Source organism: Hylobates moloch, unplaced genomic scaffold, assembly GCF_009828535.3.
Source record: "Hylobates moloch isolate HMO894 unplaced genomic scaffold, HMol_V3 SCAFFOLD_4, whole genome shotgun sequence".
Classification (NCBI taxonomy): Eukaryota; Metazoa; Chordata; class Mammalia; order Primates; family Hylobatidae; genus Hylobates; species Hylobates moloch.
In genome coordinates, this window is record NW_026652279.1 from 707014 (window position 1) to 723759 (window position 16746).

The 16746-nt window shown below is 65.1% G+C and overlaps 3 protein-coding genes across 10 annotated transcripts in view; 1 reads left to right on the forward strand and 2 right to left on the reverse strand.

Annotated features, from left to right (window-relative positions):
- POLR2L (RNA polymerase II, I and III subunit L) overlaps nt 1-242 on the reverse strand; it is a 7120-nt gene extending 6878 nt beyond the window's left edge. The window contains exon 1 of the mRNA XM_032149368.2: nt 74-242. Within this exon, the coding sequence (XP_032005259.1) occupies nt 74-168 (95 nt within the window). The 5' untranslated portion in view covers nt 169-242. The remainder of the gene's footprint in view (nt 1-73) is intronic.
- A 245-nt stretch (nt 243-487) lies between these two features.
- TSPAN4 (tetraspanin 4) overlaps nt 488-16746 on the forward strand; it is a 24051-nt gene continuing 7792 nt past the window's right edge. The window contains exons 1-3 of one of the 8 annotated variants that reach the window (XM_032149360.2): nt 488-569; nt 4845-4944; nt 7925-8004. In XM_032149360.2, the coding sequence (XP_032005251.1) occupies nt 7942-8004 (63 nt within the window). In that variant the 5' untranslated portion in view covers nt 488-569; nt 4845-4944; nt 7925-7941. Of the gene's footprint in view, nt 570-590; nt 700-1756; nt 1840-2119; nt 2244-4844; nt 4945-7160; nt 8005-16746 lie in introns of those variants that run through there. The other 7 variants (XM_032149362.2, XM_032149361.2, XM_032149363.2 and 4 more) reach the window with 7 other exon arrangements.
- The window catches only part of CHID1 (chitinase domain containing 1), a 36439-nt gene continuing 34134 nt past the window's right edge, over nt 14442-16746 (reverse strand). Inside the window, exon 7 of the mRNA XM_032149370.2 lies at nt 14442-14904. The gene's annotated coding sequence lies outside the window, so the exon portion shown is untranslated. The remainder of the gene's footprint in view (nt 14905-16746) is intronic.

Consider the following 16746-nt stretch of genomic DNA (forward strand, 5'->3'; position numbering starts at 1 on the left):
CCCCAGCCCCGGCCCCGACCCGCACCCCACGGCGGACTCAGCCCCCAACCCCCGGCCCCGGCCCGCGCCTCACCCCTCGGTGTACTCGGCCTGCAGCAGCCCCAGGTAGGCCTCCCATTTGTTGCCGACGATCTTGCCACAAGTGAAGCAGCGTACAGGGATGATCATGGCGGCGGCGCGTCCCACACTGCCCGGCCCGGCCGCGCAGCACGCGAAAAACCCCCTCCCCCAGGCCCCGCCCCGGGCGCGTCCACTGTCGCGGGAGGATCGGCTCCGCTCGTTCTCCGCTCGTTCTCCGCTCGTTCTCCGGCCGTTCCTCCACCGGCCCCGGAGCCGCTGGCCGTAGTTTCCGCCGCGATGGGGGTTCCCCGTGCGTCCCGGGGCTCCTGGGCCTGCGCGGCCGCGGCAGCAGCAGATCGCACACCCCCGCCCACCGTCTTGGTGCATCCCGGCGCTACGGCGTCTGAGCAGGGCCGTAAAGCTGCGGCGGCGGTTCGCGTTTCTCGTGTCCGCTTGACTGACAGCTGCGCGGCGGGAGCGGACGGCGCGAGCGGGAGGCGGCGTCGCAGGTACTGCGCCCGGGGCTTGTGGGGGCCTGCGGCCAGGGTCCCGCGGCCTGAGGTGTCCGACCAGGAGCGGCTGGAGCCGGACGCGAGCGGGGCGCGCGAGTTCGAGCCCGGAGCCGACACGCAGCAACAAGTGGGGTCCGGCGCGGGGTCTCGGGGAGAGGGCGGGCGGGGGCCGGGGCGGGTCTTCCTGTCGTCCCTCCTGGCCGCGCCGAGTAGTGGGTCCTTCCGCCTCGGCTTCTGCCCGCGGGGTGTCCGGGGCTCTCGGCACCGAGTTCGAGGGTCCCATTCTGGACGCGGCCCAGCCCCTAGGGGCGCCGCCCTGGCCTCAGCCGCGCAATTACGGCCCCCGCCGGCAGCTTCCCGCCCCGGGCCCCTGTCCGCGTTCTTTCCGCTCTTTCCCGGGAATGGGGTCGGGGTGCGCCCTCCCGGGTCCCGGCTCTGCTGGCTGCTCGGCGTCCCGAGCTCCGGACGCTCAGACGCGCCTCTCAGCAGGGGGAGAAGGGGCCTGGGAGGGAGGTCGGGGAGGGCGTCGTGGAAGAGGTGCTCTTTGAGCTCAACCTGGAAGACCCCGACATAGGGGACTTTGGGCAGGCTCCCGGAGGCTGCACTGGCAGGACCCGCTGAAGGCCTCAGCTCAGCCTTGCCCTGGAGCTCAGGGCCTAGGGAGGACGAGGGACGAGGAGCCCGTGTCTGGGATGGAGTGCGTGGGGGCTGGCACCAGCACCCTTCTTGCTGTGCCCCTGGGGTAGGGGTGAGGAAATGGGGGGTCGGTGTGCAGTGAGAGGCAAAGAAGGCTCCTTGGAGGTGCGAGGTGGGCTGTGGGGGGTGGGTGGGCTGCAAAGCAGCACCCATAGGGGGCTCTGGGCTGGTTTGCCGGCCAGGGGCTTCTGGCTGGGGCGGGACCTGTGTTGGGTTCCAGGCATCAGCTGCCGCTTTCTCAGGGCAATGCTGGGTCTGCCTTAGTTGCAGGGGAGGAGGATGAAGGGTTTTCTGGGTCCAGAGTGGTGCTGGCCAAATCCACTGCACACTTGGGGTTTCTGCTCCCACCCTGGCCAGGGCCCTGGGCAGCTTCCCCAGTGGCATTTGCCATACCCCACCCAGGCACGTGCGGAGCCACGAGCCGAGGCCACTTCCCTTCCCTGACCCCTTCCCCCCAGGATGAGTGGACGCACATCCTGCTCTGGGCAGAAGGGCAGGACAGGGGCCGTGAGTAACGGTGGCCTGGGGTCAGAGCCAGGCTCAGCTGCAGAGGCTGCTGGTGGCTGTGGAGGTGAGGGAGGCCGGGGGGTCCCGGATGTTAGCAGGGTGGGCCCTGGGGAGTGGGTGGGGGCCTGGAGGCTTCCTGGAGGAGGGTCCAGGGCCTGTCGAGCCCCTGTTCCTGCCTGCAGGAGTTGTTTACTCAGAGCACGGGGTGGGGGGAGTGAGCTGCCCTCCAAATCCTGGCTTGGGCCAAGCTGACATTCTTGGAATTCCGAGTGTGTGCGCTTCCTATCCCTGCATTTCCCAGCAGAGCCCCTGAGATCTGGAGACTGCCCCAGCCTCAGGCTCTGTGCATCTCCCCCGAGCCCCCACCACATGTGTGCAGAGACCCCTGGGGGCCCAGGCCTGTCCTCAGTCCCGACTGGGCTCTACCTCAGGACCCTGGGGAGCCTGCGCTTGCCTCGGCCCTGGCTGGTGCGTCCCCCTGAGAGTGTGTGGGGCGGAACAGCCTGGGGCCTGGGTCTGGCCTTCCTCAGGCAAGGGCGGGTGGGAGGGAGCCTGGTTGGGGGGCAGGGCACTGTGCTGGCCAGCAGGGGCCGGTGGGGGCCCCTCTCTCCTGGGCGTGGAGTGTTGGCTCAGACTCGGCTCGGCTTCTGGGGAGGGTCTGGGATGGGGCCAGGAGGGTGAGGTGCTAGTTTTATAGAAGGGGGCGTTGTGGAACCTCCTGTGGTCAGGGCAGGGCACAGGGAGCAGAGGGTGGGCTCCCCCGGGCGCTTCCTGCTAGAGGAGGGGTCACTTCAGGGCAAAGGACCAGGGGAAACCCATGACTGAAGTTTTAGCTGCTGACCCCTCCCACCCTGGGTGTTGCCCTGGAAACAGGCCAGCCACGGGACCGGGAGGGCTGGGAGGGGGAGCACGGGCTGAACCCTGGCTGGGATTCAGCTGAACTCGCACTCTGGTCTGGGATCACAGCCCGCGTTTCCCTATCTGTAAAGCTCAGGTGGGGCCAGAAACTGCCCGCCAGGAGGGCTGCATCCCTCCTGCCGCTAAGGCCGGGCAGGACCTTTGGCTGGGAGAGGGTGATGAAGGTGTCTGTCCCCAGCCTCGCCCCCACACCTGTGCCCTCTGGCCCTGTCCATGCTTGGGACAGATGTGTGCTCACCCCCAGGGTGCTGTGGGGTGGGGTGGGTGCACACGGCGCCATGAGCACACGTGCCCGACACCTCAGTGGTGCACACAGCCAAGGCCACTGCCCGCCGTACCCACGCCGTCCATGTCCTCCCTACAGTCCTGGGAGACCGGCATTGTGAGCAGTGGGGTCTGTAGATGGGGCCGAGGCTGAACTGGCTCCAGCCTCACCACTCACATGCCTGGCCTGGTGATATTTGGGAATGTCACTGCCTGCCATGCAGCTGCACAGGCCTGATGTGCCCCCCAGACTGTTCTGTAGGGGTCTAGGTTGCAGGGGCCAGGGCCAGGGCTGTGGTGGGATGGCACCTGAGGTGCGGCTGCCCCCGGAGCCTGGGGAGTGTGGGAAGGTGCCCCCCACCCAGGGTCCTAAGTCTGTTGCCTTCACCCCCAACTCCCAGCAGATAAATACCTAATAGCGCAGGGGAGGATTACGGGGAAGGCCTGGAGTGTGGGGTTAGCCTCGGTGGTCCCAGGAGGAAAGATTGGGGGACCTCTGGACTGTCTGTCCCTCCCCTGGGGCTGCTGGGGGTATTAGAGTGGTGTCTCCAGCTTCCAGGGCTCAGGTTTGGGTGGGAGGGGCCTGGTCCCACCCAGACTCTGTGTGCAGCCCCTAGTCCCTGCTCCTCTGTGTGCATGAGGGGGTGCCAGATTGCTTGGGACCCCCCAGGGTGAGGGCCTGGGACAGGCACTGGGGCCCCGCAGGGGCTGAGGCAGCCAGGAAGCCCACAGCATAGGCTGTTTGTGTTGGCGGGCCGCCCTGCCTCCTCAAAGCTGCCTCAGAGCCTGTGGGCCCGGGGGGCCAGGGTGTGTGGGTTTGGCTCTGCTGTCTGCTGAGCTGCCCCTGCTGGGCTGTGTGGAGACCCCGAGGTCTGGGCTGGGCCAGGACTGAGCTGCTGCCCTGCTGCTGGGGCTCAGAGAGGCTGCTCCACTGGCGTGGCACCCAGGCTGCTGCAGACAGGCTGCTTTATCATGTGGGCAGGCCCCTCTCTGGGGGGGACCTCTGTCTGGCCTCGTGGGTGTCTGAGATCTCCTTGCAGCTCAGTCCCCGGGGCTTTTCCAACCTGCAGAGCTCTGGGTGTCTCTCTTGGGGCTCCCGCTCAGCCAGGGCTGGGGTGGAGCCTCTGTGGTTCCCTCCTGCCCTTGGGCTACTGGAAGGACAGTTACCTCACTCCAGAGAGCTAGTTCTGAGGGGCGAGGTGTTGCGGGGTTGAGCCAGCAGGGCAGGGAGTAGTGGGCACTGCGTTTGGCTGCCCAGGTGAGTTTGGGGCCTCTCCCTGGCCAGAAATCCCTGAGTGCCAGGAGGAGGACAGACTCCCCAACCTGGCACCCATGGTGGACGAGGGCCTTGAGGGTCATTGCTGGCAGCTCCATGGGGAGGGCGTGAGGCCCCTTCCTGAGCTTGGGTGTCTGCTCAGAGCCCAAGGCAGGGTGGGGTAGGGGTGCTTGTGCCTGGTAGGAAGCAGACAGCAGGCTGGTCCAGCGGTCCAGGACCCCAGGGAGGAGGCACTGCTGCGTGTCTGTGTGAGTGCAAGCGTGTGTCTTGGCCTGTGTCTCTGCATGTCCTTGCCGTGGGTACGTCTTTGAACATGTGTTCTCTGCACACCGTGTCTCTGTGAGTCTGTGTCCCTGCCTGGCTGTCTCAGGCCTGAACGAGCAGAATTTGGTGACTCAGTCATTGATTCAAAGCTCTCCTGGTTGGGGCCACTCCTCAGTGGTCTTCTCCTCCGAGTCTGGTGGTGTATCCCCTGCCCACCCCGACTGCCCCTCTGCCCTGTAGGGACCTGGCCCCAGGTGGGGGTTCCCTGCCCTTCTCTGGGAGCATCTCTGGCTGTACAGCTGAGGGTGGAAGCCAGGGTTCCACTCTGCCCATCTTTCCTTCCGCAGAGCTTGGGGCTGCCTTGGTCGCACCCACCACCTGCCTGCCCACTGGTCAGCCTTCAAGGACCCTGAGCACCGCCTGGCCTCTTTCCTGTGGCCAGCCCAGGTATGTCACGGCCCGGCTGGGCTGGATGGTTATGGTGGGCAGCAGTGGGCTTGCCTCTGGGTCTCACTTTGCCAGCCCGGGGCCTTGCCAGCCGGACACTTTGACACCACACCTGAGCGTCTAATCGGAGCTCCTGTGGGGAGGGGCTGGACTTTGGAGATAGGGTCCCAGAACTCCCCGATGGGGGTGTTGAGGAACGACCCTCCCCAACTGAGCTCTGACACTGTGGCCTTGCCCGGGCCCCTGCCTGCGTCTGGGCAACCCAGTGTGAGTCCTGAACTTGGCAACAGAAGCAAGCCCAGCCCCCGCTCCTCCTGGCCCTCGGTGGCCTTGTGAGGTTTTTGATTTCTTCTTGAATAGGCTTCGTCTGCTCACCTGGGCGATGTGTGCAGCGCTTTGTAGATGGGAAGGGGGGCGGCAGGGGTCTTGGGGGACACTGGGACTGCATCCTGGGCTCTGGGCTCAGTGCAGGCACCCAGACCAGCTCTCCCTTCGCCCTCCCACCCGCCTGGGACCCTCGAGCCTTGTCTGCCACTTCCCCTTCCAGCCCCAGCCACAGAGGGACGCAGGGGAGATGGGGCAGGGGTGCCACTGGCTAGCCTGGCGGTGGATGCTCTCCTCGGGGTGGCTCGGGTGGTGTTTTTGACTGCAGGTGGGGTCTGGCTTCTCCCAGTCAGCGTGGGGTCCTCCCGGGTCCCTGTGGCACCTCCCCTTGCCTGGCCCACGAGTAGGTGCTCTGAGTGCTGCCCAGGTCACATTCGAGCTCCCTGGAGGCGCTGCCCACGGCTGAGTGTCTGCCCTTAGGTTGCACCTGTGTGGCCGGGGGAAGGGGGCCGGGCGCCATCTGCTCTCTGGGCAGAGCTGCGGGTGAGGGTTTCCGTCAGGGTTGGGGCCCCAGGACTCCTGGGGTCTCTGCTGGGCCCCGATGCGTGCCCGCCGTTCTGACCCATTCCTGGGGCCCAGACCCACCAAAGAACCCTCAGGGGAAGGACAGGGTAGGGGCTATGGGAAGCCCCAGGATGGCTGTGTGGGCCTTCAGGGGACCTCCAGGCCAGCCTCCTGTTCTCTGGGGGCCCCCGTCCCCTTCCCCCAGCGAGGACCTGGGCATAGGGTGCTGCCCTGGGGCTTGGGCTGCAGTTCTCTACAGAGCCCTTGGGGGGCAGCAGAGGCTTGGGGCACCCAGCCCAGGTTGTCAGGGGTGGGCAGAGGTGTGGGACCTCCCTGGGCACCCAGGGCTCCCACGACAGCCCTCCCCAGACCTGCCACCTCCCATATCAATCACTCCAGGAGGACCCAGGCTCCAGAGCTGGTCAGCCCTGCCATGGAGCACCCCCTTCCGCTCCCTTAGCTTCCTCTCCCTCCTCTTCCTCCTGCCCTTCCTCATTCCTGACCTCTGGGCTTCAGGTCATCTGCCAGGAATCTGGGCTACGTGCTGATGTCTTTCCGACACCGCAGGGCCCTTGTGCCCTTGTGCCCTGTGGTGGGGCTGGGGCTTCAGAGCGTGGGGTAGGCTGCGGGGCACAGCTGGGGGCCTCCGTCCCCAGCTCCGGCTGTGGGAGGTGTGTGCGCATCTGGCGTGATGACACCCAGGAGTGCAGGCACATCTGCGCACGGGGCCGGTCTATCTACCTGTCAAGGGGCAGGGTGGGGTCTCTTACAGGCTGACTTCCAGCCTGGGCTGGAGCAAAATGAAATTCTGGGTCCCTTGTTTAAAAATTACCAAGAATTTCAAGACGGGAACAACAGAGCATCAAGCCAGCTGGGGTGGGTGGGCGCGACTGCCCTTGAAGCCGGCCCCGCTCCCGGGGGGAGCGACTGCCCTTGAAGCCGGCCCGACTCCCGGCCCCAGCACGGGGCGGAGGCCGAGCCGGGCCCACCTGGAGCGCTCTGGGTCTATCCTGGGGCTGCCTGGTGGAGGCGGGTGGGTGTCTCAGGAATCACATCTGCGCTTTTCTGTGTTCTGGAACCTCCCGTATAATCAAAGACTCAACGACACCCGCTCCATGCAGTGCAGGCTGACCCAGGCTCCCCCCCACCCTGGCACCCAGGGCTTCCCAAGGCGCCCAGGGCGGAGCCGCTCCAAGTTGCCACCAGACAGCAACGGGGTCACCCTCCATTTGCGTATCGTTCTCGTGGTCGGAGGTCTCCAAGCCCGGCCCAAGTCCGGGGTCCCGGCGAGGTACTGTGGAGGGGAAGGGCTGGGGGCGTCGGTCGCGGGCTAAAAGCTGCCCCTGTCTCATCCCCAGGCCCCGGCCCGGGCCCCCAGTCCCCTCAGGCGCCCTTCGCGAGCATCTTCCTGCCGCACGCGCAAGGTGGGGAGGGCTGGGGCAGCGGCGCGGGCGGAGGGGCCGGGGTCGCGGCTGGTGCGATGCCGGGGGCTGCGATTGGTCCGCCCGGGCGGAGCGCTGGGGTTTGCCGGGCGGTGCGGCGAGGAGGGGAGGGGTCCGCGCGGGGGCGGAGCCGCCGGGGATTGGCCGGGAGGGCGCGGGGCGGGGCGCGCGGGGTCGGGGGCGCGGGGGCTGCAGTGCGCGGGCCGGGCAGGTGTCGGGGTTCCGCCGCCGGGGTCCGAGAGGATCCGCGCGCCCCGCTGCCACCGCGGGGACCAGAGCGGGAGCAGGAACGGGGCCAGAGCGGGCGCCGGCCGGCGGGATGGGGCGTTCCGGGGCGGCGGGCGCGGGGCGCTGAGCGGCGGCCCCGGCACACCCGGGCGCGATGCGCCGCTCCAGCACGGACGAGTCCACGTACCGGCGCAGCCCCTCTCCGGAGGGCAAGGAGCCGGACTTCGCGCGCGGCGACCCCTTCCGGCGCTACAGCAGCCTGTACGGGCGCGCGGGCGGCGGGGACGCCGGGGGCGCCGGGGGCGCCTTCTTCGGCCTGCACGCGAACCCCAGCCCCAAGGCGGCCCAGGCGCGCTACACGTCGCCCAAGGGCAACAAGTACGTGGTCTTCTACCTGGACCTCTCCTTCATCTTCCTCCTAGAGCTGAAGCGCTGCGGCATGGCGCGCGCCTGCCTCCAGGCCGTCAAGTACCTCATGTTCGCCTTCAACCTGCTCTTCTGGGTGAGTCCGGGGGCCGGGGATGGGGCCCGGGAAAGACCCGGGGTCCCTGCCGCGGCGGGTCGAGGGGTCTGGGGAGTCGGAGTTGCTGCCCCGGCCAGGCGTTGGGTGCGGTTGGGGGGGTGGTCCCGGGAGGACCCAAGACCGCTGCTCCGGCTGGGAGCCTGGAATGGGCGGGTGGGGAAGGTTTGCACCATCGCGGGGTCCGCCCCCTGCACTCAGAGCAGCCGCCCCACGCCCCGGCCCCCTCTCTCCTCTCCTCACTTGATGAGACGGGACACGTTGTACACGTGCGCGCTGGACAGGGCCACCCGGGCACTGCGCTTCTCCTAGGGTGGGGGTTCGAGTCCGGGTCGTGGCGAGTTTTGCACCGGGCCCCGGTGCCTCCCCTGCGGCCGCCCCCTCCTTGGTGCAGCCAGCATCCTTGCCTCGGCCCCGCTCCTCCAGGCAGGCGACCTGTGGGTTCCAGGGACTCACTTCCGAGGGGTTGAGCCGGCTGCCGCCAAGGTCCCCCAGTCGCCGGGAGGCGCTGCGGAAGGGAATTCTGGACACTGAGCAGGGCCGTGGGCCATGAGTGCTGGCGGGAGACACTGGCTTTCCCGCGCCTCCGGCAGCAGAGGCTTCCCTAATTTTGCCGAGGTGGGGTCAGGTGTGCTCAGACCTGCAGTGGTGTCCGGAGGGGGCGGGGGGGGGGGCCCGGTGTGCTGGGCGTAGCAGAGCTGAGATAGAGGGAGGACAGGGTTCCAACCCACCCCAGCCCCACGTCAGCAAGAGGTGGGGCAGGATTCCCACCTGGCCAGGTTGGAGCAAGCCTCATGGAGCCGCGACCCTGTCCTGTCCCTGGCTCCTGTGGAGGGCAGCTGCAGTTGGGGGTGGCCGAGGATGACCTGGGCCGGGCCTGGGGCTTTGCTGGCTGGGCTGGGGGAGGTGAAGTGATACCAAGGTCATTCTGTGCCCTATTCTTAATTCCTGAACCAGCTCTTGCAGCTGGGAGTAGGGGGCGTGGCCTCAGCTCCTGCCTAGGCTCTGGGCTTCAGAAGGAGGCTGTCCATCTGCATGAGGTCCCGCTGAGGCCAAGTGCCCAGAAGCCTGGGTCTGCCTTCCCACCTCTCCCCTCCTGAGCCCAGGCTCCTCTTCTAGCCAGCTTGGGGTGAGGGCAGGGGGGTCCCTGGGAGGGACAGCCAGCCTGGGTTGCCTGCGGGTGTGACCCAAGGAAGCTCTTGGCCCAGACATCACCTCCAGAAGGGGTCACCCAAGGGTTTGTTTTCTGCAAGAGGCTCTGGAGGGGTGAGGCCCAGGCCTGAGGGGCGCCTTGGAGGTAGGGGTGGTGGGAGGCGTGGGTGTGGGCTGGAGCTGGTGGGTGTGGGGGGTGGGCTGCAGGTGGCTGAGTGACCAGAGTGTTTCTGTGATGGGGGGACGGGGCAGAATGATTGAAGGGCAATGGGTGTAGGGGCCTGGCAGGCAGGCAGGTCCTGGGAGGGGAAGCCCTCTCTCCTCTCCACCCTCCTCCCGTCCTCCATGGCCTGGACACCTGCCTTCAGGGAGAAAGAAGAGGGTCCTTTCCCAGGGGGGTCTCTCTGCTCTGAGAGCAGCCCACCCTCATGGAGGACCCCCAGGTGGAACTCTCTCTACTCTGTGAACCCCAGAAAAGCCTCCATTCCTACCGCATGGCAGACACACTCCCCCATCGTCAACCTGGGAAAGAACACACAAGGAACCCCCTTGGGACCCTATTCTGGGCTGGAAAATCCAATTCTCTCTTTTTTATCTTTATTTTTTGAGATAGAGTCTTGCTCTGTCGCCTAGAGTGCAGTGGCGTGATCTCGGCTCACTGCAACGTTCCGCCTCTGGGGTTCAAGCGATTCTCATGCCTCAGCCTCCCGAGTAGCTGGGATTACAGGTGCGCATCACCACGCCCGGCTAATTCTTGTATTTTTAGTAGAGACAGGGTTTCGCCATGTTGGTCAGGCTGGTCTCGAACTCCTGACCTCGTGATCCGCCCGCCTCTGCCTCCCAAGGTGCTGGGATTACAGGCGTCCCCAATTATTTTTTATTAATCACCACCTTCCCCTGAGTCCAGCAAACTGGAGCCCGGCTGGCTTCATGCACCAGCCTTGGCCACCCCCCAAACCGTGGGCTGGTGCCCAGTGGGGGTCTGAGGGTGGGGGCGGGGCAGGGGAAATAAGAATGGGTGGGGGTTTTGCCAGGAGAGTCTGTCCTGGGCTGATGTCCACGCCTGCTGTGCCCTGAGTCACTGTGAGCTAAGCCCTCTCCTCCTGGCGTGAGGCTATTTCGGGAGTCAGGCCTAGCGCGCCCCTTCCCCAGGGCTCCTTTCCTTTTGGGGGTGCCAGCCCCCTGTTGTAGGGGCTTTTGCCGCCCACTCCCTTTCCTACTCATTGGGAGACGAGGGGATACGACCTGGTCCTCTCCTCAGAATCATTTCCTCCATCTCCGTCTCCTCAGGAGCAAATTCAGGGGTTAAGGTGGTGGGAGGGGCGTCACCCCGGTGGGACCTCAAGATCCCCACGTGTGTCTGTCCTGACCCCCCGCGGCCAGAGTCCTGCTGGGCCTGTGGGGAGGGCATGGGGGAGCCCCAGTGGGCAGCTGGTGACCAGAGCCGTGAGCAGTGGTGGGAGCCGGAGTGGGGTGAGGAAAGTTGTGTGTGGCTGGGGGGCTGTGCCCGTCCTGGGTGTGGCTGTGGGTGTGGGGGCAGGGGCTGAGCCCTGTGAGTGGTACAGGTGCGGCCAGGGTGAGGGGTCCTGTGGCACTGGGAGGGGTTGGGGGGCTGGGAGTGGGGTCCCGTGCCTGGCTCCTGTGCAGCGGTGAGGTTGCAGCTTCCCTCTGCCGCCACCTTGCCTGGCTGCCCCTTAGCTTTGCTCTCCTGTGCCCTCAACCCCAGCCTGGCACCTTTGCCACCGTGTTCTCCTCAAAGCCCCCCTTCTTCCAAATGCAGACCCTCCAAGGCCCTCACAGTACTCCTGGCTTCCAAGGTCTCTTTGGGTCCAGGCCTGAGCCTCCCTCCACATCCATGGTCAGGCTGGGCCCCTGGTCACTGACTGGGCCTGGGGCAGCCTTGGGGCCTACCTGGGAGGGGAAGGGAGGGGCTCGCTCCAGAAGGCTGATATTTCTTTACGGCGTTGGTTCGGATTTCTCGGGCAGGCATCTCTGCTGGGGTCTAGGAGGGTGGGGCTGCTGGCAGGGGTCTGTGCCCAGAGCCTCCAGCTTTGGGTGGAGTGGGGAGGGTTCCTGGGGCAGCCAGGGTGGGGAGGTAGGATGTGTCCTGGCCTGGTGGTGGGGGACCCGGTGGGGCCTTCAGAGTTCAGAGCAGTGGTGCCAACTCCTAGCCCCACGGTCATCTGGGGACATGCTGCCTGCCTTCAGCAAATAGAGGCCCCCACCCAGTGATGGCAGCTCCGCTGGGGCACAGCCACTGAGCCTTCCTTTGAGCCCTCCCTACACAGGTTGGGGAGTGGGAAACAGGCTGCCTGCGGTGGGGCCAGGATGTCTCCTGGGAGCCTCATTTTGGGGGAGGCTGGGTGCAGGGCCCGTGAGCCTGAGCGAGGTGTCCTGGGCCCAGGCAGGTGCCGACACAGACACAGGTCAGCAGTGGCGAGGGCGTGGGGGCTCTGCTGCCCTGGAACCCCCACCTTCAGGCCTCTGTGCTGCCTTGTCAGCTCAGCTGCTGCCAGCAATGCTCTTCCCCTAATGGAAATGGAGGTCCCAGGGGCAGAGGGGAGAGGACGGGGCCTGCTCTTCCTGCCTGTCAGGGATGGAGGCAGCCGAGCTATTTAGCAAGGTGCCACCACCAAGGGCTGTCCTCCCGCCCTCCTGGCCTCAGCTCCTTCCAGATGCTGCTCCCCAGGGTGGGTGCTGCTCCCCTTCCCCTCCCCACCAGCACCAGGAGCTTGGCGGAAGCTCAGGCCCTCTCCGCACTGTGTGGTTAGGGCCTGTCTGGGGGGCCGGGGTGGGGGTTGGAGTCCGCCTGCCAGTGTGGGACGCCGGGCAGGTCCTGCCCTCCTTGGGGCCTCATTTTCCCATCTGCACCACGTGGGGTGGTACAGGGTGAGGTCCCCATATACTGGCCTGGCCTGGGGGTTGAATGGAAATGTGGGAGGCCTCTCAGTCCCCTACCACCTGCGCTGATCCCTGGGGAGACCCCCCAGGTGGGCAGCGTGAGTCTCAGAGCCAGGTGGTCCAGGGCCCCAGCCTGGAGGGGCACGGGGGCTGTCCTGGCTCTGCCCTGCCTGGGCTGTCAACCCTGGAGGTGTGGGGGCCCCTCAGCCTCACTGCCCACTCTCTGTTGTCCCAAAGGAAAGTCCTGGCTGCGCTTGAGGCCTCTGCTCTAAGATCAGCAGTGAGCCTGGTGGAGGGGTGCGGTGGGGGCCAGCCTTGGCTTCCCCTCCCCTGGGATGAGCTGAGACGATGTCTGGCAGATGGCATGGCCGGCCTGCCTGGCGCTGGCCTCTGGGCAGCACAGCGTCCCCAAGGGTGACAGAGGGCTCTGCCTCCAGCTCCCAGGCCAGCCTTTGGATCAGTTGTTCAGAAACAATCCGTTTCTGAGCGAAGGCCCTGACGCCGGCAACCACAGTGTGTCTGAGCCCTGGGGAGTATGTGGCTCCCTGTGGGTGGGGAGCAGCAGCGGTCGGTCGGGGGACCCTGCCTGCCCAGCCGTGGGCTCCAGGCAGCTCTGGTGCTGTTGGGGGTACTTCAGACTTGTCCACCTGGTGACACAGGCCTGGCTCCACGGGGTCTCTGCAGGTTCCAGGTCCCAGCTGGCAGCAGGGCAGGCAGGCCAGGCCTCTGTGTGGAGAGGGCTCTCTCTGGGGGCAGAGATGTGGCATTGGCAGTTCAAGGCTGCAGGGGGCAGGCAGAGAAGTCAGGAGGCCCATGCAGGGGGACGGGAGTGAGCGTGGGGGACCTGGGCTCCCAGCCACACCTGCGCGATGTGAGCCACGGCCCTGGCCTGATGATGGCAGGCCACCTCCTTGCTGTTCCCACGCAGCCCTGCTACACCCACAGCCCCACTGGGTCACAGTCTCCTCCTGGATTCCTCCCTGCCCTCCAGCAAACTCCTACTTACTCTGTAGCACCCAGCATTGGCACCCTGGGCAGGTGCCCCTTGACGAGGGCTGTTCTGCTCTCCCTGCCTTGGACACTGGCCTCAGGGTGGGCCTTGGTCACTGGGTGGGGCTGGTCGCCTCATCTCTGGGCCCTGGGGGCCCTCAGAGAACTCCTAGGGTCAGGGGTGAGGGAACGGAGGACAGATGGGAATGTGGAAACAGGACGTCGCTCTGGGCCCACAGCTTTAAGGAAACAAATCACAGCGAACCACACAGATTGTAAGTGGACAGACTTGTCATCCCTGGAAACCAGCATCCCAGCCACGATGGGGACGTTCCCGCCAGCCCAGAGGGTCTGTCTCTGGACAGACATCCCTGTCTCTGGACAGAGCCCTGGACCCTGCAGGGACCCAGCCCCCCATCCTATTCCAAGGACGTGGCTGGCAGCCTAGCCATCTGCCACACAAAGCCACGTGGCCGGAGGGGCAGTGGGCTGAGGGCTGAGAGCTGGCCAGCGTGGCCCCCGTGGGCCTGGAGGGAGCACACTCCATGGACTCCAGTGACGGCACCCCTGCCCAAGGCCTACAGGAGGCTCAAGGGGGCCGTCCCCCAGCACCTGCCCAAGAGGCTCAGGTGGGCTGTCCAGACCAGAAAAGAAGGGCAGAGCAGAGAATGCATGGGTCTCAGCAGCACCTGCACACGCCCGGCGCTGGGGGACGACCCCTCCCGAGCCTCTTGGGCTCCTAGTCTTGGGCAGAGCCATCAGTTGCTGCTGAAGATCAGGGTGAGCAAGTGTCTGATGGACTGAGCCTGGGGCCAGGTGTGCTGGACAGACATTGGCCAGAGATGGTCTCAAGGAGGTCCTGGGGACAGGTTCTGGGCAGTGGACAGTATGAGCTGATGTCTGGGAGGACGGGCCCCAGGCACCGCTGACTGGAGGTGAAGAGGTCTGGGATGGAGCCCCTCTCCTGGGCTGTTCCCCCAGCTACCATCATCCCTAGGGTTCCTCTCCCCAGCTGTCATGGGGTGGGGTCAGCCTCCCACTGAGCTTGTGTCTGGCCTGGTGGGGGCAGCAGTGAGGGAGGGAGGCTTTCAGCCTATTCCTATTTGTATTGAGCGCGTGGGGAGGGAGCCCTTCTGATTTCCGGGGCCAGGTCCAGATGTTGGGTGGGACCCTGGTAGGGTGCGCAGGCTGCCAGCCACACCCCTAGCTGCTCCCCCTCTGGCCGCATTTGACCAGAGAGACCTGGTCCTGGCCTCAGCCCTGCTCAGCCTGCCTTTGATGTCCTGTCTCCAAGCAAATGGGGCCCATTTTCTCTTGCACTTTGAGGCTATAATTTTCCTGCCAAAATGTTTTAAAAGCTGCATACACAGAAACACTTTTGAAATTGCAGGTAATTTTACTAACCACGTGCATGCATTTTATCTGTGTGGGTCTGCCAGCACGCTGGGGCCTCGGGGCCTGGGGGACGCCGGGTCGCAGGGCAAGACTGCGCGTGTCTGTGGCCACGTGTGATGGTGTGAGGCGTCTGTGGCAACATGGGCTGTTGTCTGTCAGTGTGTGTGACCGAGCCCGTCTGCTGACAGTGGATGTCTCTTTCCTGCCGTCTCGGGTGGAGGTGAGGATGTTTCATGGAGTGTTAATTAGGGAAATCAGTTCCCAGCAGGGCTGGGACAGTTGTGGGAGGGGCCCAGGGCTGGAGGTGTAGGGCCCCTTCCTGCCCAGCCCCCATGGAACAGGGTGTCCCACACCTGGCATGGCACCAGTCACTCTGCACGCGTCCTCCCTGTGCCCTTCGACACATCCCCATGGGGCGAGGGGAGCTCGGAACAGCTCATTTTCCTGCGGAGAGGAGAGGTCTGTGTCCTTGGAAGGCAGAGGCAGATGGAGCAGGCAGTTTGGGGTTTTTTTTGTTTGTTTTTTTTTTGAGACAGAGTCTCGCTCTGTCGCCCAGGCTGGAGTGCAGTGGCACGATCTCTGCTCACTGCAAGCTCCGCCTCCCGGGTTCACACCATTCTCCTGCCTCAGCCTCTCCGAGTAGCTGGGACTACAAGCGCCCGCCACCACGCCCGGCTAATTTTTTGTATTAGTAGAGACGGGGTATTTCACCATGTTAGCCAGGATGGTCTCCATCTCCTGACATTGTGATCCACCCGCCTCGGCCTCCCAAAGTCCTGGGATTATAGGCGTGAGCCACCGCGCCCGGCCTTTTTTTTTTTTTTGAGACGGAGTCTCGCTCTGTCTTTAGGCTGGAGTGCAGTGGCGCGATCTTGGCTCACTGCAACCTCCACCTCCTGGGTTCAAGCGATTCTCCTGCCTCAGCCTCCGAAGTAGCTGGGATTACAGGCGCATGCCACCACGCCTGGCTAATTTTTTTGTTTGTTTGTTTTTTGAGACAGAGTCTGGCTCTGTCACCCAGGCTGGAGTGCAGTGGTGCAATCTCAGCTCACTGCAACCTCTGCCTTCAGGTTTCATGCCATTCTCCTGCCTCAGCCTCCCGAATAGCTGGGACTACAGGTGCCTGCCACCATGCCCGGCTAATTTTTTTTTGTATTTTCAGTAGAGACGGGGTTTCACTGTGTTAGCCAGGATGGTCTTGATCTCCTGACCTTGTGATCCACCCGCCTCAGCCCTCCAAAGTGCTGAGATTACAGGCGTGAGCCACCGCGCCCGGCCCCATTGGGTTTTAAATGACAGTTTTCACTGTTGTGCCAGCACCTCCCCTCAGTTCAGGGACCTTCACCCCCAGCCTGGGCATTTCGTCTGGAATGAGACTTGTGGGGTTGCTTGGCGCTTGAGGCCAGGATGTGCTCTGAGCTGGCGATGGCCATCTCCTCTCCTGGGGCCTCGTGTTTCCCTCTGACCTCCTGCCCTCATCACCTGGTGATCTGGACCCAGGGCCATATCCCTTCTCTGCACAGTTCTTGGGGCAGTGATGGTGTCAGGCCGTGTGTGGGTCCCCCTGGTGCCCTGTCTGCCCCTCCACAAGACCTGGGAACTGCGGGAGGACATGGGGACAGCCCAGCGGCAGGCTGGGGTTCCTGTGTGCTCGGGAACGCCCCTCAGTTCCGCATGGCCTTGTCTGTACTGGTCTGTACATGGCGTGTGTGACTTTGTGCCCGACGGTCTGGAGGGAGCATTGAGTGGGCCATTGCCTGTCCAGGCCTCTCCTGTGCTCCAGGATGTTATGAGGGACACCTCTCCAAAGATGGGTGGGTGGGGGCGCTGCGTTCACAGTCAGCACCCTAGACAGCCCATCCCCCAGCTGCTGGTGCGTCCCATAGCAGGGCCAGGTCCCCGGGGAAGTGGGGGCATCTCTGTAGAGCTGGCAGACCCCTGCCCACCCTGGGGCTGTGCTCCAAGCCCAGTGCTCCCAGTGAGGACAGATTCTCTTAATTAGGGATGTCCCCTGGCACTTGTGCCACGGAGCTGGCCTCTGGTCCTGCACACTCCAGACACATCCACCCTGGCTCACACGCACCCCAGTTCCCATGCACCCCAGGCTCACACGCACCCCCGCTCACATGCACTCCGGCCCACACGCACCCCAGGCTCACACGCACCCCTGCTCACATGCACTCTGGCCCACACACACCCCGGTTCCCACGCACCTCGGCTCACATTCACGCCCACTCACATGCACCCTGGGCTCACATCCTGGCTTACACGCACCCCTGCTCACAC